The sequence below is a fragment of the Paramisgurnus dabryanus genome, chromosome 11, assembly GCF_030506205.2.
Source record: "Paramisgurnus dabryanus chromosome 11, PD_genome_1.1, whole genome shotgun sequence".
NCBI lineage: Eukaryota > Metazoa > Chordata > Actinopteri > Cypriniformes > Cobitidae > Paramisgurnus > Paramisgurnus dabryanus.
The window spans coordinates 39,618,532-39,644,992 of record NC_133347.1 but is presented as its reverse complement, the minus strand read 5'-3'; the positions used below and the strand labels follow the sequence as shown (position 1 = coordinate 39,644,992).

Below are 26,461 nucleotides of genomic sequence, written 5' to 3'. Positions count from 1 at the left end.
GGGGCAACTGTTGCTATGGAGCGTTCTATTGAGTTTCGCCTCTTGGGCTTCTATACTTTTTGATACAGATTACACTGAGTGGAGCGGGTGACCGATCTAAGATGGCGGCCCCATGGCTCGCCGCGCCAGTAGACAGTAGCGGTCGATAGGGCGTCTACCTATATGATGTCTATGGTTGACCTATCACATCCACACTCCGGAGCAGAGGGGGCGGTAATGCGCCCTATAAGCTGGATGTCAACCGGCGTAAAAGAGCAGAAGAAGAAGAATTTCGCTCTCACTGCTGTCCTGTTGAGTCTATGCATTTTTCAGAACACGCAGTCATATCAATCAATAATGCGAGCTGTTCCCACATGGATAGATAAAGTGCACGATCGGGATAAGGTTGAACAATGGTAAACAGTTTTTTTTATTAACATCAATCGTATAGCAGGATGGATGTGGCTAGCAACCGTTGCTATGCAAACATTATGAGCGTCTGGGCTAGACTGACAGAGTTACATGTGATTTCTGCACGTTATATTTGTGTTCTTTATGTAGATGAATGGTTACCACATAGTTTTCAATATTACATTTATCATACTGTAAAGAAAAGGTACAATATATACAACCGCCGTGAAGATGGTTTCGCGAAGGACTTATTTTGGCTCTGAATCCGCACCATGCTGCTTCATGCATGTAACTTAAACATTATCACATTTTATTCATTATGATTTGTGAATTCATGTGACCCCGCTGTAGTTTAAATGATCTGTGAAATCTTTCACAAATCTGAATAGTCAAATTCAGTCCTGTTTGACAGTATGGGTGCTCAGTATGAGGATTGTAGTTCTACCAGAGGTGTAAAGAGTAGCTGAAAGCCATACTTGAGTAAAAGTACAAATTCCTTACTGTAAAAATTACTCCACTACAAGTTACAAGTCACCAATTTAAATATGACTTGAGTAAAAGTATTAAAGTAACCCAATTTAAAAGTACTCAAGTATTTTTACTCGTACTGAATGTTGGCTCAAAGATGCACTAGTCCTCAACACAAAGAGACATTGTAGGTCTGGGCAGTGAAAACTAAGAAAGTTTATTTATGAGGTTTTATTTCCTAATATAGAAAAGAAATCAAACACCTCAAAATTTTGACCTGGCAGAACAAACACAGATTAAACATAGTCATAGTCTTTTGACTAAAATGTAATTTAGTTTTAGTCATATTTTTGTCATCTGAATTGATTTAGCTTTAGTCTAATTTTATTCAACTAAATGCCATGAGATTTTGGTCTAGAAATCTACATAAAATTTAAATGTGCCATGCTGAAAAATATATAGCCTAACTTTGTGATATAAATATATGGTAACACTTTACAATAAGGTTCATTAGTTAACATTAGTTAGCTACATTAGTTAACATGAACTAATAATGAACTGCACTTATACAGCATTTATTCATCTTTGTTAGTGTTAATTTCAACAATTACTAATACTTTATTTAAATCTTGGTAACATTAGTTAATGCACTCTGAACTAACATGAACAAACAATTAAAGCTTAAATTTTTATTAACTAACATTAACAAAGATGAATAAATAATGTAACAAATGTATTGCTCATGGTTTGTTCAAGTTGGTTAATACATTAACTACTGTTAACTAATGAACCTTATTGTAAATTGTTACCAAATATTCTTATATAGGCCTATCCTAAAAAAGATATAATTTTAATATTTTTAAAAATCCAGTAAACTAAAATTACACCAACAGATATATGATAATGCATATTAAAAACGTGAAGTTGTTCATATGAAAGATTAATTGTAAACACATGTAGTACGTAACACACTCTCTCACATTAAGTGCCCTATTTCTTCCGTCATGCAGCCCTCTTTACAGTAAATACATTACAGCATACTTGATTAAATGTGAGGACAGTGAAATTGTACACTTATTATCAATCTTATAATGTACTTAAGTTACTTGGGCAATCAGTACAGGACCTCGCTGGTTTATTTTGGCTTATATAGTAAGTTATATCAAGTTATGTAACTCAGGTTAGCTGATAAAGTAGCATCAAGAGTATACAAACATTTGTGCTTGCCTTTGAGTTGCGGGATGACCCAATCGCGCTTCACTTTTGTTTTGATTGTAGCATCACATGTTTAACAAAGGGTCCCTTGACTGAAGCAAATGTGATATGCATCCATATGTTTGCTCTTTATCTCTTCTTTCAGTCCAGACGCGAACTTTTCTCTACAGTTTATGACATACGGAGCACGCAGATGTCCCGCTACGGTGGCTCAACGCAAGCCATTCAGCGTTTGACATCAAAGTACCGCGAGACCAGACTTCTCCATATGCATTTGATTCGCTCTCGCAGTACTTTGATTTCATACGATTGCTCTGCGCAGCGCCAAATGAAGTCCCTCAATTGTGTGTGTGCGTGTAACACCTCGCGACCACAGATTCTATCCATCATCACTCTCTGACACTTTCGTCTCGTTTTTATTTGACGAATAAACAATGTAGCGAGTAACGTTAAGTGTTATTTCAAATGTAGTGGAGTAAAGAGTACAAATACCCAATCGAAAATGTAATTGAGTAGAGAGTAAAAGTTGCCTATATTTTTGATACTCAGTACAAGTACAAAGTAGCCCAAAAAATACTTAAGTACAGTAACGAAGTACATTTACTCGAGTACTTTACACCTCTGAGTTCTACTTATAAATACACACGAGGGCATCTAAAGTTTTCACAAATGTAGTTTGAGAAAGTGTTCTTTCACCCTTTTAGGCCAAATGTTGCCTGGTAATAGAGCTTGAAGGATTCAAGAAAAGGTTACTGCAAAATCTGCAGGGCTCAGCATAAAAGACTGCCCAGTGGCCCGGGGCAAGCGTGAGAGACGTTGGGGCCAGTTAAAAGTATCTTCACTTGCCCGATGGGGCCAGTGCTTCAGTTCACCCTCGTTGACTAAAATATATTTTCTTCAATGTATATTATTTAACATCTTGGAAGCAGACATTGGGTAAAACACGACGAAAGAAACAATGCAATATTTTGCACAACTTGCTGTCAATTTACAGGTAAAACTGAAAAGTTGGGAGCCTTTTTTAGGAACATGTCTGTCGTGTTGTATATGTATACAATTATATTTGACTTTTGAATTATTAAATATGGGACAATTTTGGCAGGGCAAGTGAAAACCTGAACCACTGGCCCGACCAGGCCAGTAAAAAAAAGTATTTGCGTTGAGCCCTGATCTGACCTGTGAAGTATTTCACAAATCTGAATAGTCAATTTAATCCAATATGATTTGTGTGGGAGATCATATTTAGGAATTGGAGGGCCAGATTCCTTAAAGGTGCAGTGTGTAATTTTTAGAAGGATCTCTTGACTGAAATGCAAAATAATATACAAAACTATATTATCAGGGGTGTATAAAGACCTTTTTATAATAAACTGTTATGTTTTTATTACCTTAGAATGAGATGTTTTTATCTAGATACACAGAGGGTTCCCTTACGTGGAAGTCGCCATTTTCTGTCCCCATGTTTCTATAGAAGCCCTTAACGGACAAACTTTTTTTACTAAGTTGTCTCCTTCAATTACATGGTTTTCCAGTGGCGGGTACTATAGCTTCTCTATGCGTTTCAAAACGAGGGGTGAGCAGTGGACTGAGCCGTTGGTTGCAATTCGTAACCTCACCACTGGATGCCGCTAAAATTTACACACTGCACCTTTAAAGGCTTCAATTAATATCATTATTATTAAAAAACGTTTATTTGTCATCTTCTGCATTTACGGCTTAACATGATTTGACTGCCACAAACTTTGCTATGAAAAAATCAAGCTGGACAAGATGACGATCATTTCGTCTTCTGCGAGTTATAGGGCGGTATTTGCAATTGCGTTTCCTACCTGTGGGTGTAAAACGGACATAATTCAAAAGCAAATTCTGACTGTTTGCATTTCCGTTAACACGAATGTACAATGTAAAGGATTATAAAGGAGCACGCCAATTTTCAAATAGAAAAGCAAGTCTATTTGCAATTGAATTTCCTGTCTTTCGAGTTATGACCCTGACATATTTTAATCTCCCTTATTCCCTTATATTTATAGCCTACGTGTTTGTTCTAAAACTATTATGCATACAAATTAATATGCATAGGTCTGTTTATATATTAAAAACACTTCACATCATATGTGTGTGTGATATTAGAAATTTCTCTTTCTCTCTCTCTCTCTAGCCCTTTTTACACAGCCATTACAGCTTGCAGACACGGCACACCCCTTGCGACATTGTTTCTGCGTCTTGTTCACACAAAGGGCTTTCCGGGAATGTTATGAGAATGTTACTAGGTCCTCCTTCCGGGAGCGATCCCAGAACATTTTTTAGTTTGCGTTCACACAGGAGCCTGTCTGCCAATTTTACGGGTATTTTCTGGGACCAAGACTGGGGTTACATGAATTCACAAATCATAATGAATAGAATGTGATGATGTTTACATAGATATAGCTGCATGTGTGAATTCAGAGCCAAAATTAGTCAGAATATGAAACCACAAGACTCTAAAAAACATGCAATGGCACACTTTTTTGTGGAATGGCATGGACTTTATTGACAGTTTATTGACAGATGAATATTTTATTTTAGTGAAAGATTAATATTTTATTTGAGTTAAGTATTTTATTTAATTGTTTGTTTCAGTATTTATGATCTTGCCTTCAAACCGGATGGCACTCAACTGATAGTGGCAGCTGGCAACAGAGTTCTGGTATCACACCATTTACAATGTTTCACAAATTTGCATTGTCCTAAAACCTAGTAAACTGCCTACCTATGTTATTGTTTGGATTATGTGTAGTTATGTAAACTTTCTTATTAGCCACTGGACTGAATGAATTAACTGAAGATATCTGCATATGTGTAACTGAAGATATGTTTTTCAGGTGTATGACACAGCTGATGGAACCCTCATACAACCATTAAAAGGACATAAAGACACTGTTTACTGTGTGGCTTATGCTAAAGATGGTAATTATGTGTGTATAATTCTGAGTTATTGTTCACATTCCTAGCTGTTATTACTGTAAGGCCTTTCCTTCATCTTCTTTAGGAAAACGTTTTGCATCTGGTTCAGCAGATAAGAGTATTATCATCTGGACCTCAAAATTAGAGGGTATCCTAAAATACACGTGAGAACTTTTGCTAAAATATTTGTTTTACAGAACATTGTTTTGTATGACTTTCTTTTAATGATGTTTTGTTGTTCGATTTTTAACACAAACCATTTAAACTTAGTTATTATTTTAAATATTTTAAATGTTTGGAATATTATTTAAAATTGTACTGCATGACTTACAGTTTACATAATGTATATATTTTTTGTGTGGGTTAAGAACTAATTTTAAGTTTTATTTAGGTGAATGTTTTAAAACCGATTTTGAGTTTATGGTATTTGAATTTGCATATAATGGTTCCATGTTTTATGTTTTGTAGTCACAATGATTCTATCCAGTGTGTGGCTTACAACCCTGTCACGCACCAGCTGGCTTCATGTTCTTCTGGAGATTTTGGTGTGTTTGTATGAACTTCCATACTTCCAAAATGTGATGTATTCCATTGTGGCCTCATATGACGGCAAGAGATTAAATTTAAAATTTAATGTGGTACACGAGGTGCTACAAGATAGAAGAACTTTTTTTGACTCTATGGTTCTGTTGTGTAAAGTTTAATATTAATGTGTTTTCAGTTTATGACACCACAGAAAAAATGTAATTTAAACCACTCAGCCAAATTTGAATGATTAAAAAAATGACAAATAAATAAAATAAGTTATCAAAATCTTAGAAAAATAGGCAGGATTCTCTGTTCTCAAATGCTGGGGTCCGCTATCGCTACAATCTAAATCAGGGATGGGCAACTTCGGTCCTGGAGGGCCTGCAGAGTTTAGCTACAACTTGCCTAAGTACACCTGCCTCAAAGTTTCTAGTATGCCTAGTAAAACCTTAATTGGCTGCTTCAGGTGTGTTTAATTATGGTTGGAGCTAAACTCTGCAGAACAGCGCCCCTCAAGGACCGAAGTTGCCCATCCCTGAGCTAAATGGATGCTTGAGATTGTGTTTGTGTTTGGTGTATGACAACATTAAAGAGGGCCTTTAAGAATTATTTACTTAAACAATAGCGTTGAATCATCTTCACATATTCCCTGCTCTGCAGTTATTTTCTCAACTGTTACAAAGATTAGGGTGGCCATTCGTGCCAGTTCCTCCGGACACGTCCCGAACATGTTTTCATTTCAAGTCGCGTTGCTCGACCGCATCAGTCATCGAAGTTCTCGCATTTCAGTTAAAATACATTAAAAAAAGTACAATTTATTGCTTTTAAGACATACAATCATTGTAGTTTCATTCTTACCTTGAAATGTAACGGTGGCTTTTCTGAAATTTAACCCAAAATATTAAACCTTGATGACATATGCGGTCGACCAACATGCAAAGATAGACGTTACGTTAAGGAATGAGGATGTAGAGTGTCAAAATAAAAGTACCTCTAATCGATTTTTTACGTGTGGCATTGATCGGATCGTTAATCTGGCCACATGAGGTCACAAGCCAATGTACTTTTTATGCCGGTCCCAAACCCAGGTAAATTGAGAGGGTTGTGGCAGGAAGGGCATCCGACATAAAACTGTTGCCAAATTCAATATGCGAATCACTAACATGACTTCCATACCGGATTGGTCGGGGACCAGGTTAACAACGACCGCCATCAGTGTTGTTGACCTACATAAAGGTGGAAATTGGGTTACTGTTGGTCAAAGGAGGAGTCACAGAAGGAGAGGAGGAAGGTGTGTCCATAGGCAGAGAGAGAAGCGGAAAGGCAGGAGTTTAGGACTGAAAGTATGGACTTTGAATGTTGGTACCATGACAGGTAAAGGCAAAGAGCTGGTAGACATGATGCATAGGAGGAAAGTTGACATCCTGTGTGTCCAGGAGACCAGGTGGAAAGGGAGCAAGGCTAGAAGCATTGGAGCAGGGTTTAAACTGTTTTATCGTAATGTGTACAGGAAGAGAAATAAAGTAGGAGTGATCCCGAAGGAGGAGTTTGTGAAAAATGTTCTGGTCTGGAGGCAAAGAGAGTGTCAGATAGATTAATGAGTCTTAAGCTGGAAAGTGCAGGAATGATGTTGAATGTTGTTAGTGCTTATGCTCCACAAGTAGGTTGTGAGCAAGAGGAGAAAGACAGATTCTGGAGCGAGCTTGAGGAAGTGATGCAGAGTGTTCCCAGAGGTGAGAGAGTGGTGATGGGGCAGACTTTAATGGACATGTTGGTGAAGGGAATAGTGGGGATGAGGAAGTGATGGGCATGTTTGGTCTTCAGGAAAGGAACCCAGAAGGACAGAGATTGGTAGACTTTGCTAAAAGTATAGAGATGGCTGTGGTGAACACAAACTTTGAGAAGAGGCAGGAACACAGGGTTACTTATAAGAGGTGGCAGGAACACAGGTGTACTCTGTCTTATGTAGATGCTGTAATCTGATAGAGATTAGATATTGCACAGTAGTGATAGGAGAGTGTGTAGCTAGATGGTATAGGATGGTGGTGTGTAAAGCCCGATTTATAGTCGTGGGTAAGTCCTACGGCATAGGCTATTCGTAGCCTGTGCGTAGGTCTGCGTAGCCTGAAGTGCACCTCGCTAAATTTTTAACAGCGCGTCAGTTCTACCCGGACCGCAAGCGCTGTGATTGGTCCACCAGAACCCCTCCCATCAGGCAAAAAAACGGAGTCATAGTTATTTCCGTTTGCGACGGTGAGAACAAAGATGAGCCAAGTTGAGGAGTGATTTAACTCAAACTGCAACCAAAGTCGCTGTTTATTTACTTCCATCATTGCTGGTCTTCTCAAATCATACACAACAAGTTGATGTTTCTTCTTCGTTTGTGGGTTAACTTGCAAAGCTGCTTCTTTGACGGTCGTGCTGCTACTGTGGTTACACGCGTGGATACTGCCTACCAGCGGATTGTGTGTGTGTTTGCACGTCGACGACGACACAAAAGTATAAATGAAAACGGACGCAGAACCTAAGGCATCACGGCTACGCCGTAGGACCTACGCACAACTATAACAAGCCCTTAAGATGAATCTGATGGCAAGGAAGAAGAAGAGAGTAAAGGCAGAGCAGAAGACAAAGTGTGGAAGTTGGAAAAGGAAGAGGGCTGCTGGGGATCAGGGAGGAGTTGAGACAGGCTTTAGGTGGTCAGGAGGTGCTTCCAGATGACTGGACTACTACAGCCAAAGTGCTCAATGAGACAGGTAGGAAGGTGCTAGGTGTGTCATCTGGAAGCAGGAAAGAAGACAAGGAGACTTAAGCCCTTTTCACACAGACATTCCGGAAAATACACGTAAAATGCATCCTGGATTTTTCCGGAATGGTTAGAGTTTTTGTTCGTTCACACTGCCAAGATTACACGGCATCTGATGGTCCCTGAAAGACACGTGACCTGTTGAAAGTCCCGCCCTCTCTTCTACGCAGCGTCTGAAGTTTGCATATTATATATTATTTCTCTCTCCAGAAACAACTCGCGTGCATTTTTGTTTATGATAAGACTACAAAGGAGCGCGTGAATGCACAGTTCTATGCTGTTGAATGATCTCAGCTTCAGAGTGGATATTTGACAAGCTCCCTGATTTCTGCTTTGATACAGTTTTCAGACATTTCTCTTCGTGATTGTTTTTATGCATTTAAAACCCGCATTTTGAGGAGCTGAACAATATATCTCGTTGGGATGACATGCGGGTATTTTCGTTTATTATAGCTCAAATGAGCACGTGACGCGATATTCTATGCTGCTGAATGATCTCCGTTTCAACGCAGTAAGTAACGAGCTAACTTACCTGATATCTGCTTCAGTCTAGTATGCTGACATTTCTCGTAGTGAATGTTGTAAATCCCTCATTTTAAAGAGTTGAACCAACTTCATGTTGCCATGACACGCGCGTCCTCACTACGGCACGTGCGTCATTGTTTATGCGTCTCATATATCATTTCCTGATAACTGCTTCAATCTAGTTTGCAACATTTCTCGTGGTGAATGCTTATATGCATGTTATCTCTCGTTGTAAGGAGCTGAACCATAACTTGTGTTGTGATGATGACGCCACGTCCTCACTTCGACACGCCCTTTACGGCATTCTTGTTCACACAGAGGGTATCTTACTAGGTCCTCTTTCCGGCAACGATCCCAGAAGATTAACGGAACGAGTTTTTGTTCACACAGACGCTTGTCTGGCAATTTTACGGGTATTTTCTGGGACCAGAGGTCTGTGTAAATGGGGTTTATGTGAGGGTGAAGTTAGGAGAGCTTTGAAGAGGATGAAGAGAGGAAAGGCGGTTGGGCCTGATGACATGCCAGTGTAGGTATGGAAGCCTTACGAAAAAGAAGTATACTTCAAGTTCATTTTATTAAGTATACTTAAGTAATGTTCAAGTATAGTTTTAAGTATACTTAATGTAGTAAGTGTACTAACATTTATGTTCTAGTAGTATAATTGTAAGTGTACTGCTTGAATACCGCTTGGGACTAAATTGGCCCACTTTTAGTATATAAAAGTATACTTCTAAGTGTACTATAAGTGTAAGAGTAGTCAACTTTAAGTGTACAACTAGTGCACAATTTGTTTACTAGTCATATACTGAAAGTGTACATGCAAGTGTTCTGTTAATGTACTCTTAGTAAACTATTAGGTTACTTATTGTGTGCTGCAGGTATACTTCCAAGTGTTCTTTTAATATACTTTTAGTTAACTAGTATATTACTAGTCATATACTGAAAGTGTACATGCAAGTGTTCTGTCAGTGTACTCTTAGTAAACTAGTAGGTTACTTATTGTGTGCTGCAGGTATACTTCCAAGTGTTCTTTTAATATACTTTTAGTTAACTAGTAGTTTACTAGTCATATACTGAAAGTGTACATGCAAGTGTTCTGTTAGTGTACTCTTAGTAAACTAGTAGGTTACTTATTGTGTGCTGCAGGTATACTTCCAAGTGTTCTTTTAATATACTTTTAGTTAACTAGTAGTTTACTAGTCATATACTGAAAGTGTACATGCAAGTGTTCTGTTAGTGTACTCTTAGTAAACTAGTAGGTTACTTATTGTATACTGCTTGTGTAACAAAGCACTTTGACACTGAGGATCCATCTGCAGGTTTTTATTAAACACACTCATATTCCAACAAGCAAGGTCAGACAATTGCAAACACAGCAATGTAGGGCAGGCAAATTTCGTAGTCATGAAACAGGCAAAAGGGTCAGGGCAGGCAACAAACATACTCATAAACCGGGTAAAACAGATAAAGATCAATACATACAGATAGATATGCAGGCAGGCAAACTGCTTAGCAATGATAGCTGGTACAAATCAAGACTGAATGTTTCCAGGGAGTTTATATAGGCTGTCCAATGAGTTTCAGGTGGCAGAGTAATCAGTCCAGGTATGCAGGATTATGGGAAATGGAGTCCAGAACGAAAGTTAATATTCAGGAGATTCAGCTATATATATAGATATATATACAACCTCAAATCAGAAAAAGTTGGGACACTGTAGAAATTGTAGTTGGCCTTTTAATTTTTTAATTGAACAAAATCTTTGATATCAAGCAAACTATGGTCATACAACTGTTTCTCCGCTAAACTAAAGTGTGTAGTCATAAAACTCACTAGATTTAACACAGTTATGACCTGAGGTTGCATGCACAATTTTGTCATTGCACCACCTAGTGGTTTTGATATAGGAAAATGTCATACTGTTGTAGTAGTTTTAGGCAAAAAAATTTCTAAAACCATTAGTCATTACGGATTAATCCTTTATTGGCTTGGAGTATAATTATTGGTGGATGCCAATTCACTCCCTAGCAACCAATGAGAATACCTTATCAACCGTTTTAGCAAGAGCTATATCTTTGCATCAAAACATCGTAGGGACGTGGGGATGGCTCTTTTGACTCCACTGTAGCATTTTGTGACCAGAGTTTTGCCACTGCAAACACTACTCACATATTTTTCTTCAGAGACCTAGCATTCCATGCTTCTCAATAAGTGTGAGACGATTGCAATGGGCAAGAACATAGATTATTTTTGTTGATCTATTTAGCATTTTTCCCATCTGAAATAAGGTTTCATAAGGTCTTTAAACTGTTCATTCAAACTTAACTTTACGTCATTCTGTGCTCTTTCAGCTTGACTCCGGTATTGCTGCTTGCAGCTATATTTTCTCTTGTTTTTATTCTTATTTTTAACTGTTTTATACTTTTATTCCTGTTTTATTCTTTTTCACACATTTAAACTGTTTTTATTAAAATCATATTTATTTTCTATTAATTGATATTTTAAATTCTCATGTATCTTAGATTTTTTTGCATGTCTCTTATTTCTACTTATTTCACTAATGTGCTATACAAATAAACTTGCCTTGCCTTGCTTCAAAAAAGCTCTTCACAAACCTATGGGTGACGGTCATGGACACTACATCCATAATTTTTACAGTCCATGCTTTAGATACCTTCTGTAATGACATATGTTTGCTTCGGCCTGCAGGTTTGTGGTCTCCTGAGCAGAAGTCTGTTTCTAAACATAAAGTTAGCAGTAAGGTCACATGTTGTGGGTAAGTTTTGCATCAGTCTAGCAGTTTAAAAAAACATCTTAAACCATTTAGCATCATATTCACTTGGTGGTTTAATAACACTTTTTCTGATGTCAGTTGGACTAATGATGGACAGTATTTGGCTCTGGGCATGATGAGTGGGGTGGTCAGCATCAGAAATAAAAGTGGAGAAGAGAAAGTGAAAATTGAGCGACCAGGTGGCTCTTCCTCGCCAATCTGGTCTATTGCATGGAACCCATCCAAGTAAGATGACATTATACTATTATGAAATCATCATCTATGATTTTTGCATTTTGGGGGTCAGAAAATGAGGAATCAAATTTTCTTTGATCTTTAGACATATTGTAATGAAAGTTTTGCAAATTCTATTTATCAAAAATGTTAAAACAAAGATAACGTTTTTATAATATAGATTTTTAAAAACTGATTTTTAAATGAAAACAAAGGTTACTTCAAAATACCAAAATAGTCGAGCTTTCCATGAACAAAGACTGTGTCAGAATGGTATTTGAGTATGTCTAGTGCCTCAGCGATACTGGTGGCTATAGGTATGTCTTTTAAAGTTTAAAAAAATCATCAAAAATAATTTTTATTTAGTAAGTTTTATTTCTTATACCTATTTACATACGTACATTTAACTGTTTTTACCTCATAAACTTATTTTTTACATTAGAACAAAAAATGTGCACATAACACAATGACATGACCATTTGCCTTTTCTCAACCACAACTTAAAGCAGTCTTATTTTATGACACAGAGATGCTGTCCCCACCACAACCCCTTGTTCTAGATCAGTGGTCTCAAACGTTTTTTTTTTAAATCCGCTTAGAAGATGGCGCCTGTGTGTTGGGCACGCCGTCTGTCGCTCTCATGTGTGTGCGTTTGGTTGTCTGCCTTATTTTTAAACTGCTACGCGCTTTTAACCTATGATCGCCAAACACTGCTGGATATCCGCAACTCTGTTGCTAAATCTCTGACCATCCAAAACACTTCTGAGTTGGACTGCCTTTTCAACTCTACCCATGAGTGCCGATGGCCTCCTAACATCATCCGGAGGAAACGCAGGAGGAAACGGGGCATCCGCGGTGGCTACGTCGTGAGGCTAAAATCTTATCTGCGGGCGAACCTTCACGTGAATCCTTCCTACGAACCAGCGTATGGCGGCTATACGCTCCAGCGCTCGCTGGGGATGTCATACAGGTGCCTTCGTTTCATTTTACCCTCGCATCCAAGCCCGGATCACCACCGTGCGTGTTTTGCTGGTATGCACCGAATTGGTCTCGGCTCCTGGGGTCGAGGTGTTAAACACAACAATTTGCGCGAGCTGGAAAGAGCGTCCTCCTCACCTGTTATCATCTCATCACCGAAGATGGCATTATTAAATGCCCGTTCGCTGGTAAATAAGACCTTTCTACTAAATGACTTCTACTCTTCCCATAACTTGGATTTTATGTTCGTCACGGAATCCTGGATAACCCACATGGAAAAAACATATATAAACATATATGTTTCAATATAGGTTTTGATATAGGTTTTACATATATGTGACATATATAAAATTGGCCGTTTTCCTATATTATATGTACATATATGTACATAAATGTACATATATGTTAACCTATATATTGGTAAAATTATTAAAATCTGTAGCTGCTAATAAATTAAACATAAATAAAGGTCCAACCAATGACAGTCTGCACCTGCAGGAGCCAGGATTCAAACCTCCAACCTTCCGATCACCAAAAAAAATACAATCCCACGTGCCACTGCTGGGATTCAAACACCCAACCTTCCGATCATTAGACATCTCACTCTACCATCTGCGCTACTGTCGCTGTTAAATAACACTGAACAGTAGCTGTTAAATTAAACCATTTTGTTATACATGTCCTAGACAGATCTTGTAAATGTTTTAAATGTGCAGACATCATAACTTTATTTAATAATTCACATAATTTATGGCCTGTATATGCACATATATGCACCTCAATTTTGCATATATGCAGCATATATATTATCATATATGGGCATATATGCTGTATATGTGCAGCATATATGTGCATATTGGCTGCATAAAGGTTTCATTTATGTGCATATTCTGTATATATGTGCATATATGCTGTATATGTGCTGCATATATGTGCATATTAGCTGCATATATGTTTCATATATGCGCATATATGCTGTATATATGCAGCATATATGTGCATATAAGCTGCATATAGGTTTCATATATGCACATATATCCACATATAGGTTCTTTCCATGTGGGAAAGGTTGGGGATTTAACACCATTTGCTGATCTGGTCCCCACGGATTGTAAATTTTTTAACACGCCTCTTCAGAGTGGACGCGGAGGGGGTATAGTTACCATTTTAAAGAGCTCTCTATCTGAACGCTGTCGTCTAAGTTCAACTATGACATTTACCAGCTTTAAAGTCCAACTTCTTCATTTAGACTGGAATGGTCCGGTGTGCTTAGGGGTGATTTATCGCCCTCCACATTCGACCACGGACTTTATACAGCATCTCACTGAACTAATTGGAAATATTGCTATGAGCTATGATCGCTTTTTATTGATGGGCGATTTTAACGTGCATGTTTGCTGTCCGTCTATCCCCCATCACATGACTTTTTAAACCTGCTTGAAACGTTTAACCTATCTCAGTGGATCAGTGACCCCACCCATATTCAGGGTCATACGCTTGATCTGATTCTATCATATGGACTTGATGTGACTGATATTGTGCTCTCTGACACTATGATTTCTGATCATAGACCTATAATATTCTCCCTATCTCTACCAGTCATCTCTCACGTTTCTAATATGTCTGAAAGCTTGTCTCGTTTTTATTCACCACAGTTTACCAATAATTTTAACTCGTATTTTGCCAATTGCTTCTCTGAGTTGCTCTTGGAGCAGCCGTTACCTGACTTGGATGCTGACCATCATCTTAGCCTCTTAAATTCTGCCTGGCTTGAGACTGCAAATGCAACTGCTCCCCTCAAACCTCGCAAGAAAAAAATAAAAACTGAAGTTTGGCAAAACGCTGAGACTCGCCTCCAAAGACAAATCTGCAGGCAAGCAGAACGTAAATGGAAAAAGGACAGGTTACATGTTTCTCTTCAGATATTCAGAGACTCTCTTACATCTTATCAGAATTTAGCTAAATCTGTGAAAGCTGCTTATTTCTCTGATTTAATTGAAAGAAACCACTCTAAACCTATGATTCTATTCTCTATTATTAAATCTGTGACAAATCCCTCTGTTAAATCTGTGACTACTGCCTCTGTTGCTGTCTGTGAGGGCTTCTCGAGATTTTTTAGTGACAAAATCACTAAACTAAGATTGAATGCTCCCCCCATTACAGTTCCTATTTCCTCCCCAATCACGCCAAAAGCCTCTGCATCTTTTAGAGCTTTTGAGCTCATCAACCTCCACCAACTTAAGGAGGTGATTGACAAGCTCAAACCTTCTATTAGTCCAAGTGACATAATTCACCCCAAATTTTTAAAACTGATTTTCCATTCACTGGGTCCAGGCTTGCTATCCTTGATCAACAAGTGCCTGCAAACGGGCTCAGTTCCTGCCAACTTCAAAATTGCCACTGTTACCCCTTTACTCCAGAAGCCTTCACTAGACCCTTCCATTCAAAAAAACTTTCGTCCAATCTCTGTCTTGCCTTTTTTCTCAAAAATTTTGGAGAAAATTGTGTTAAACCAACTTCAATGTTTTTTGAATGAAAATTGTATTTATGAGGTTTTTCAATCAGGCTTTAAATCTGCTCACAGTACTGAGACTGCCCTTTTGCGAGTTTTAAATGACATCTATCTTTCTACTGACTCTGGAGATTCTGTAATTCTTATTCTTCTTGATTTATCAGCTGCATTTGATACCATAGACCACTCCCTTTTATTATCAAGGCTTGAGTCCTGGGTAGGTCTAAAAGAAAATGTGTTAAGATGGTTTCAGTCATACCTAACTGACAGAAAGTTCGTAGTGAAACTTGGTAACTTTTCCTCCTCTCCTGCCTCACTGTCTTGTGGCCTTCCACAGGGCTCTGTTTTAGCTCCTTCTTTATTCTCATTGTATATGCTACACTGTTAGATGTCGCTGTAGATTTAGCAGTACTTTACTGTAAAAATCCACAGTACTATACTGTATGTGTACATTACAGTACAGTACTGCAGTTCATAATGCATTCTGGGTAAATTTGTTTGAGCGGGAAAATTTTACAGTATATTTTGGTCTTGATGTAACCTTGCTGTAGCCATTGCTGTAATGTGCCAGGTGTACTTGCAATAATCAGAGAAAGTGCGCCAGAGTCAAATCACACAGACAGCACAACTCCTGGCTGCAGCTGAAGGAGGACGATTGATTTCTGGCAGTTCGGTAAGTTTGAAATATTTCTGTTTCATGAAAACTTAATTTTTAGTTTAAGAATGTTGTCAATAGTTTGTCACAATATTGTTTTAAACGTGCAATGAGAGAGAAAAACGGTCGCCAACAAAGTTTCACCGCTGCTTTAACTCGCTTTACACCTTTTTTTAATGAATATAGGGTTGTTTTAACTAAATTATGAGGGTTTTGGTGAGTTTATATTGTGTTGAAAGTGTGGTGACAATGCAACTATTTTTAACGAAATTGACAAAGACAACCCGCCAGCGCGGTCTTGCGGTCCCAGCATAACGGTCGTTTATCTCGGCGTTTCATCCTTCAGTTAGCGTCAGAGAAAAGTATTAAGTTCGACTGTTTGGCAAGGCTGACTCGTGGTTGTAAACAGACAGGACTTGACACGCCGTACACATCATACTGTAGTACCGCAGTCTTCCTCCACAGAAGTGAAAACAAGAAACCTCATATTTAACTGGATACATGCATCGATTTCATCGCAGCTTTAACTTCGACCAAATATCATTCAGACCTGGGCTCATCTTAATATCAGATGAACGAAAGGGATTGCCGCGCTTATTGTTGTTGTTATTATATTACGGTATATCAGCAAAAGCAGAGAATATCTTCTCTTAAGCGTTTTACACTCCCAGTAAGTTGTCCAATACATTTTTATGGCATATTGTTTCCACCACTTCAGATGCATTACATGCAGTATATATAAGTTTCCAAAACACATCAAATCAATGCACGAAAAGAGAATGGGCTCCGCATTTACGTACCTTTGTCTTCTTGTCTCTGTCATCTGATCCTTCATCTCTGGATGTAAAATAGTCCATAATAACATCGTGTAGGAAACTGGCATCACCAGGATTGCTCAGATTTAGGTGATCATGTTTATCTTTAAAGTGAGCAGCTAGCTACTAACGTTAACTTGTTAAAAAACTTTGCGTGAAATAGTGTTACACCGCAGCAGGTCCGGGTTAAACATTAAAGGGACAGTCTTTTTACCTTGTCACTATAAATCGCTATTTTCTGCACTAAACGAGACATTTTCAGAGATTTTCTGTAGACAAGATGTTATAATTAAATTAATTAGAAGCCTTAATTGATAAAAGCTAGCCCCAATTACTGAGGAGATATGTTTGTCAAATTTTAAGTGCTGATCAATATAGATGCCAAGATTCTGCACTTGTGAAGATTTAAAAACAGATAAACTCTCTAAATTGATGCTTGCGGACCAGGGTTTCTCATTTGGGTTGAACACTACTACCTCCGTTTTTTCGTCATTTAAAAATAGAAAATTTTGCGCCAGCCATAATTTGACCTCTTCCAAGCATAGTAGAAGAGAAGAAATTGCTGTCGGGTTATTTTTCTTAATTGGCAAGTAGATTTGGGTGTCGTCCGCATAGAAATGAAAGGAAACACCATGTTTCCGGAAAATCGAGCCCAGGGGTACACTGTTAAAGATTTCCCTGTATTTTTACAGTACGGTACTGGCAGCACGGTTGCCAGTAAGTTACTGTATTTTGGTTTTATAGTACTGTACTGTAATACCATTTACAGTACACAAACTAGTACTGTATAGTTACAAAGCAGTACTGTACTGTAATTTTACAATATTTTATTACAGTAGTCTATTTTTACAGTAATTTACTGTAATGTCTATATTGACCCATAAATACTATTTTTTACTTATTACAATTAATACAATAATATTATATAAAATAGCTAGATATTTAGGTTTAAATCTATAGTTATTAATATGGTAAAAATGCTAAATTAAAACAATGAATTAAAAGGCAATCCAAGCAATGTTTGTATCAAAATTTTATTTAAAAAAACATTTAATTGAAACAAACATATTTAAAACAAGATTTTAAACAATAATAAACATATAATCAAGTAACATAAAATAAAATCAACAAGTATAAACAAGTTTGGAGACCCCTGCTGTAACATATTTAGTAGACATCTTCGTTCTTCTGACCAGGCTATGCTAGTGGTCCCTCGTGTACGGCTAAAGCGCAGAGGAGAACGTGCCTTTTCTGTGGCTGGCCCGCGCTTATGGAACTCTCTGCCTTTAGAAATTAGGATGGCACCCACCGTCTCTAGTTTCAAGTCCCGGTTTAAGACCCATCTTTTCTCTCTAGCTTTTTTATGATTACCCAGGGGTTCATGTTTGTTCATTTTATGGTCTATTATTTCTTTTTTAACCCTCATATTATGTTCCGGGTCAATTTGACCCGTTTTGATTTTTAAGCTGTCGGATAAACCAGTTAACCTGTGATTCTATTCTTGAAATTTTGTGACTTTTTCTCATTTATGGCCATGAACATGCATGCAAAGTTTAGACATGCTGATATGTTTTGAAGTGTACCAAAACAATTTTGTAACGATTTTGAGGTTCGCGGGTCAATTTGACCCGCATTTTGTTTTGCGCCAAAGCAACTGTATAGACCTAAATTAAATATATATTTTTAGTGTTTGTTGTTATATTGGTGTTTACCTACCCTAAAATGGGGGTAAAAATGCTTCTCCTCACTATTTTGAGTACTGAAAATACTTTTACAGACACGGATGGTAAAAGTGAGCTATAATTTCTATTTACAATTTATATGAAATACTACTTAAGTTAAAGTTTTCTTCCAGAAATTTTGTCACTTTTTCTCATTTAGGGCCATGAACATGCATGCAAAGTTAGGATACACTGATGTGTTTTGAAGTGTTTTTTTTTAGCACAAATAATGATTTTTGGTACGATTTTGATGTTCGTGGGTCAATTTGACCCATATTTGTTTGTTCCAAGGCAACTGTACAGACACAAATTAAATACATTTATTGCATATATTTTGGTGTTTTACTACCCTGGAAAGGGAAAAGTGAGCTTTTCCCACTTTTTTGTACTGATAAAGACTTCCTCAGACACAGAAAAGTAAATGTAAACTATCATTTCTATTTTCAATGTAAATGAAATACTATGTATAGCTGATGAATTCGGGCCCACAGAAAATCCAGAGGTGAATACAGGTGATGCTAGCTGTGCCCCATAAAACATGACACCAAAATAAGCACCATTTGTGTAAAATGCAAGAAGTCAGAAAGAACATGCTTCATGTATGCAGATCATGTAAACAGTGATTTCTTGAATTTGTACAATGAGCCTCAAGAACAAAATATGAGCCTATTTAGAAAAAGAAAAGCTTCATTTCATTTCAAAGCAATATTAAATAGTTCATTTAGGATGTCTTAAACATAGGTATGTTAAAAAAAACATGTTGAATTAAAATTTAAAATGTTAAATGTTGCAACAGTTTTTGTGCAACATTTGTTAAAACAAACATGTTAAAAATTGTGGTTAAATGCATTTTTTTTAAATCATACTTTTTAATTTTAAATGTTTGTAATGTGTGACAAAGACTGATACTAAAATGGTTTTGTTCATACCTAATTCCTTCTTGTTTTTCATAATGTGATATTTAAGGAATTGCATTGAATCCAATGTGGGTCAATTTGACCCGGTCCATCAAAATCGTCACAAAAATCGAACACAATACAAGGGTTAAATTGTGTATTTTATTATATTTTTCTGTCCGTGTTTTTTAACAGTCTATCTACTTTTATTTTTTATCATTGCTGCTATTATTCTTATTACTGTGTCTATGTGTGTGTGTGTCAGATGCACTGTAAAGCACTTTGGTCAGCCATGTGGCTGTTAAAGGAATATTCCATTTTCTTAAAAGAAAAATCCAGATAATTTACTCACCACCATGTCATCCAAAATGTTGATGTCTTTCTTTGATCAGTCGAGAAGAAATTATGTTTTTTGAGGAAAACATTGCAGGATTTTTCTCATTTTAATGGACTTTAATGGACACCACCACTTAACACTTAACTCAACACTTAACATTTTTTTTCAACGGAGTTTCAAAGGACTCTAAACGATCCCAAACGAGGCATAAGGGTCTTATCTAGCAAAACGATTTTCATTTTTGATAATAAAAATAACAAATATCCACTTTTAAAGCACAACTTCTCGTTTAAATCCGGTCGTCATGCGCAAGCGTGACCCGACGCAATACGTCATCACGTCAAGAGGTCACAGAGGACGACCGCGAAACTCCGCCCCAGTGTTTACAAATGTGGTGAAAGAGGACCGTTCCTACGTTGTTGTATGTCAACTGATACTAATTAATGTCTTTGTGTCAGTTTATTGTTTAAAATAGTCAGCAAACGTGAGTTTTATATTTGTAACACGTGACCTCCCTACGTCACTACGCATTTACGTTAGGTCGCGCTGGACCGGACCTAAACGAAAAGTTGTGCTTTAAAAGTGTATATTTGTTATTTTTCTTGTCAAAAATGACAATCGTTTTGCTAGATAAGACCCTTTTGCCTCGTTTGGGATCGTTTTTAGTCCTTTGAAACTCCGTTGAAAAAAAATGTTAAGTGTTGAATTAAGTGTTAATTGTTGGTGTCTATTAAAGTCCATTAAAATGAGAAAAATCCTGCAATGTTTTCCTCAAAAAACATAATTTCATCTTGACTGAACAAAGAAAGACATTAACATTTTGGATGACATTGTGGTGAGTAAATTATCTGGATTTTTCTTTTAAGAAAATGGAATATTCCTTTAAGAAATGTGCTATATAAATAAAGCTGAAGTTGAAGTTGAAACTCCCGGCACCTTTCAACAATATAACATAATATGCCCGCAGAAAGATTTTTATTCACTTTGTTTCATATACATTTCATTTTTAATTTAACCGTTTAAGGGTTTGTTCACATGTCACGTCTAACAACGCGCGTTAAAACGAGTCAAGGTGTTTCTTACTTTCTAAAGTGCTCGGGAGCGGAAGTTGCGTTCCGTGGCGTGGGTCACGTCACCCGTTGCTACGCAGCCATAAGCCGTGCGCGCTCCGTGATTGCGAGGATAACGAAATGCGTGATCGGACTTAAATTCCATTCTGAACCTTGCGTCAATCATATCATTGTCACAATTCCTGTTGCTGTGAAGGTCATCGCACCACTGATCTGTCCTTCAACGTGATGCCCAGCCGATGCGCGACCAACGACCACCGGCTGAACCAGTTTAATCCGCTTACCAGCTTCCTATCCCTACCGTGTCTATATATATATATATATATATATATATATATATATATATATATATATATATATATATATATACATATATATATATATATGTATATATGTATATATATATATATGTATAAATATATGTATAAATATATGTATAAATATATGTATAAATATATGTATAAATATATGTATATATATATGTATATATATATATATATATATATATATATATATATATATATATATATATATATATAAATATATAAATATTAATCTCTCCCTAGGGTTTTTTGTCCTTCTAGGAGTTTTTCCCACTGGGTTTTCTCCTAGGGGGGTTTTTTAGTCCCAGGGAGAGTCAGCCAACTTTGGCTTAACTTAGCACTTTACTGTATACGTGACATTATTAATACGCTCGCTTACACGGTTTATCCATAGCCGCTTTATTTTCAGTGTTCTCCTCTACATCTACTCATGTAAAGCTGCTTTGCAACAATTGACAATTGTGAAAAGCGCTATATAAATAAAATTGAATTGAATTGAACCATGCGTCAGTTAATCTGGTCGGGACTTTGTAGTGTTTGTCCAGAGAAGATTTGTTACTTCCGGGTGAATATCAGCTGTTACTCAAAGAAGAGCTGCGGTGGGGCTCAAATCAACAAGTCATAGCTTTAATGAAGACACCGCATAATATGAGGCAGAGCCGTAGATGTAATGCAACACATAAACTTTAGATAAGAAAAATTGCCATCAAAGTGCCCAGGTTAAAAGAGGAAAGATGAGGAGAAACATACAGAGGATAAAAGTATGTATACTGCTATATATGAATAAAGTATAATATATTATTATGTAGCTTGCTATGCAATTACACCTAGCAGTATTATATATTTTTTTCTGTCTAACTAGCTTATGTAACATTGACTACCCATTCAGAAGTTTTAGGATCACTTTCACTTATTCATATTTTTCCACATATAATAGCAAATTCATTAAAACTATGGAATAGCAAAGATGGAACATAATAAAGTCAATGCTATGACTGTAAACAATCCAAAATAAATCAAAACACAAACACTTACTGATGGTAATTTTTTATAATAGTTTATAAATGTATACAGACATTTTATTTGTTAGTTTAGTGCAAGGTTTTAATTGGCCTTAGTTATTAAAGAGAAGGTTAAAGGGGCGGTGAATTTATCGATTTTATTGTTTTATACTGTTGTCTGATGTCTACTTATGATGTTCGCGTGGTTTTTACATTCAAAAACATCAAAAGCAATAAGTAATAAGCTATTTTGTAACATGGATTAGTGGTTGTCTGGAGACATGCTTCGTTTGAAGGGGCGGGCCGCACTGAAGACCTGGACGTAAACACCCACTGCTATGATTGGACAGCTTCATTACCCGTCATTACATGTGGGGAAATGTTTTAAAAACATTAATGTGTAAAAATAGCAGCCGAACACATATATGTTTGAGCCACAAAAGATTCTGGGTGCTAAAGATGATACACATAAATGACAATACGTATAGTAAAGTAGAAACAAAAATTTTAACTCGACGTGACTAAATTACCGTATACAACACAGTAAGCGCGCATCAGAATCTAAACTGGGGCTGATATAAGCTCTTATCAATAACTTTGTATATTTCTTTGTGCTTGTGAGGTTGCTCTTAGATACACGTAATGTTACATACCACAGTTATATGATAAAAAAAGCTTTGTTGAGTGTTGGACCATTCAAACGCAACTCACCTAAATTACCATATACAACACAGTAAGCGGGCATCAGAATCTAAACTGCGGCTGATAAATCCTTCTTTATCAATAACACTGTATATTTCTACCGTTAAATTACAGTCGTGTTGTTAAGTGGTGTATCTTTATTAATCATTTAATGTTTTTAGTACATTAAAACCGTCAAACATACGTGTTTAGACACGGATGTTACAACAGACATATAAAGCAATCTCTTCTAACAAAGCAATAGTGAAACGCAGTAACTTAAATAAACTTACTGTGTACTGCTGTGTCATTTTTGTCAGATCCTATATTAGTGGTGTTTTTAATCACAGTCTCTCTGCAAATCCAGCATCGACTTCTTTACAAATGAATCCGTGTACACAAAGTAAACACTCCCCACTCGAGCTGGAACTTCTTCAAAAGCAAACTTTATACACGCATTCCGTATACACACATTCCTTTATACACATAACTCCATTTTCCAGCGTCTGTGTTCTTCCCATAGACCGTTCTTCAACAACCGAAAATGCATTTCCATGGTTACTTCAGATCACAGCGTCAAAATAAAAGTCTCGCAGAAAAAATGTATTTAAAAGTCATTTTGGTTACATTTGGCAATCTTTAAATACATGTTTACTTATTGTTGACACACGTGTGTCACGCGAAGCTGTGGGCGGGGCTACAAAAGTGGTCCTTGTATTTGGCTATGGGGAGGTGCTTCAATTTTACTTTGACGTCATACTTTTCCGAATTCCACACTGGCTTGTTTTACTGGCTTGGTGCCAAAAACTGTTATATTTCAGTAGCACGGACGTTTTCAGTTCTGAAACTTGCAGGATGTTCATTTAAGTATGATGACCTCTTATATAACAAATTATCAAGTTAAAATTGAGTATTTGATTCACCGCTCCTTTAAGAAATGATTTACTTATATAAAATAATGTATATTTAAAAAATAAAAAACACTGCTTTTAACCTTAAAATAGCTCTGCGGCCCTCCGATTAAATGTCAATCTCAGAAATGGCCCCAAGCCAATTTGAGTTTGAGACCCCTGTTCTAGATGTTGTTTTGTTAAATTCTTGTTAAAATACAGATATGATTGTGCTCTTTCATCTTTAAAACTATCTTTAACCACAACTTCTAACTGGTCTATAAGTGTTAATAATTACAAACAAAACAAAAAACATTTAACAAGAAGTAGCTTAATCTATCCCAGCTAACTTCTCAAGGTCGGGGGAAATGCATGAATATCCTTAATATAAATGTGTGCGTCTTCATGTCCACTGAGTTTCACACCCCAGATAAAAAGTCTAGCATCTAAGTGATTCTTTGAATATCTTTTATACTAATTTAGTTTGTACCTCAACATAATATTAAAGGGGACAGAGAATGAAAAACCATTTTACCTTGTCTTTGTTGAATAATGGTAGTCTACCCGCATTCACAAGCATACAAAAAGTGCTAGACATGCTAAACATCTCAGTCTCATAGAAATTCCTCTTTTAGAAATGTCAGCCAGAAAACGGCCCAATCTGAAAAACTGATGCTTATGACATCACAGGCATCTCACTGCCCCTCCACTTTAAAATAATTGGCTACATTTTTAGAGTGGCAGCAAAGTCAGCCAATCAGTAATGAGATTGCAAGTTAAGCCAGTAGGGGGAGCCAAATAGGTGCAAAACCACTTGTTTAAAATCCCCCACCATAATAGAGCTATCTGAGAGAGGTTTTTAGGAAGCTTCTAAGGCATTACAGACCCAAACAAAAAATTTTTTGTCTACATGTCACATCACAGAACAAGGATAAATACTCCTTTCAATCATTCTATGTCACCTTTAAAGCCAGATACATACATCAAATAGATTATGTAAGCATTATTTTTACTAAACAAAATAAAAAAATATACTATTTTAACATTTTAACCTGATATTAGGTTAGGTTTAAGAGGATTCATGGTGGCATAAGCAACCAACTACTTGAAAGAATGTTTTAACTCTATCGCTTTATGAAGGTTTAAATCAGTCTGGAGCTCAGAGCTCTCACCCATCTTCAGTATAAAGTCAGTGTTTAAACACAACATAGCTTTTTTGTGTAACCCGAGAGACAGAAAATGTACTGGGGGGGTAAGCTTAACGACATCACGTGAGAGACTTGCGAATGATTTTTTTTTCTTCACATCATACCTCTACAATTTACGATCTAAGCTCATGGTCTAAAGCGCACGGTCTAAATGGGTGTGTCCGAATCCACTTTTGCTAATTTAACGACGGGAAAAATGGTTTGCGGTCGAAAAGGGTTGTTCCTATTCTTTTAATGAGTAATGGGAGTGTTTTGGGCGTAACATCCAAAAAACCAATGAGAGTCTCGGCTCTAATCCCCTTTAAAAGCCAGTTGTGCTGGCACTATGTCTAATCCCTATTTAGATGACAGATTTTGTAAACTGAAAAACTAAGCAGAGGAAGAAGACCCTCAGTTTAAGATTATTGTTAAATAATTGTGTTGTTTTCACTTGTATTGAAATTGTTATTTTTTTTATTAAAACTTTCAAAACCTGTTTTCTTTTAGTCATGGAAGTAAAAATAGCAGGCTTTTAATTGCTGTAAATGTATGACTATCCAGTATCATCAAAAAATTATTTACAAGTATGTAAGAAAATATTTGTACTCACCCAGACATAGTTTTTTTTAAATTATTACTTAAAAATGTTTCTCATCTCACCATATCCACAGGTACAGAGTCAGCATATACATTAAATTTGTGGGGTGTAATTAAAAAAAAAACATCTAAATACAGATGCATTTGTTTAAAGCAAAGCATTTATTTACTTACCAGGCTGCAGGTGAAGCAGCTCTTTACGCCTTCTAATGTCTCATAATCGTTCCTCATTTATGTCCAAGAGACTCAATAATAATCTTTTACATTTGAATGCTTTAATTTTTCATATTTAAAAGCTTTTTTGTGCTGCTGCGAATCCACGTGTGTGATAAGCAAACCGCGTTGTCGTCCCATTTATAGGCGCATGTTTCTAACACGCTCATAAATAACAAAAATACTATTGCGCCATAGACTTTAGACCAGGTTTTAGATGGTCAATGGTGTAGTCTATTTTAGTTGTCTCAAAATAGCAACGCACCAACAATGCGCCTGAACACACCTCGTTTTTAGATCAGAACGCCCATGGGCGCAACAATGGGCGCAAATGCATTTGCTAATTAAACAACGTGGCGCTAAACGTAAAAATTATCATTGCGTTGGGTTGAAACTAGCAAAAGACACTTGCGTTGCACATTGCGCTGCATTGCTCTTGGTGTATGATAGAGCCCTTAATTTTTCTCTTTACATCCACGCTGTTTAGTTAATAAGTTCTGGTTTCAGCGCATAGAAAGGTCCCCAGATTAATGTTTGTGTGAACACTAGATTCAGTCATTAAGACATTTAAGATATCTTGTTTAGACAATGCGTGACACTGTTCATGTTTTTGATCTTTATAAACCCTTTTACTGTTTGTACGCAATGATGACATGGCAACGTATGTGCGCGCAGTTTGGCAACTTAAGTATCAGCAAGAATCAG

At 36.8% G+C, this 26,461-nt stretch overlaps 1 protein-coding gene across 3 annotated transcripts in view; it reads left to right on the top strand.

Moving 5' to 3' along the window:
* Window positions 1-228: 228 nt before the first annotated feature.
* Window positions 229-26,461, top strand: part of ift122 (intraflagellar transport 122 homolog (Chlamydomonas)) — a 171,460-nt gene continuing 145,227 nt past the window's right edge. For 2 of the 3 annotated variants that reach the window (XM_065271393.2, XM_065271391.2), the window contains exons 1-7: window positions 230-395; window positions 4,693-4,759; window positions 4,935-5,019; window positions 5,102-5,180; window positions 5,485-5,561; window positions 11,583-11,649; window positions 11,746-11,892. In XM_065271393.2, the coding sequence (XP_065127465.2) occupies window positions 235-395; window positions 4,693-4,759; window positions 4,935-5,019; window positions 5,102-5,180; window positions 5,485-5,561; window positions 11,583-11,649; window positions 11,746-11,892 (683 nt within the window). In that variant the 5' untranslated portion in view covers window positions 230-234. Of the gene's footprint in view, window positions 396-4,692; window positions 4,760-4,934; window positions 5,020-5,101; window positions 5,181-5,484; window positions 5,562-11,582; window positions 11,650-11,745; window positions 11,893-26,461 lie in introns of all 3 variants that reach the window. The other variant, XM_065271392.2, reaches the window with a different exon arrangement.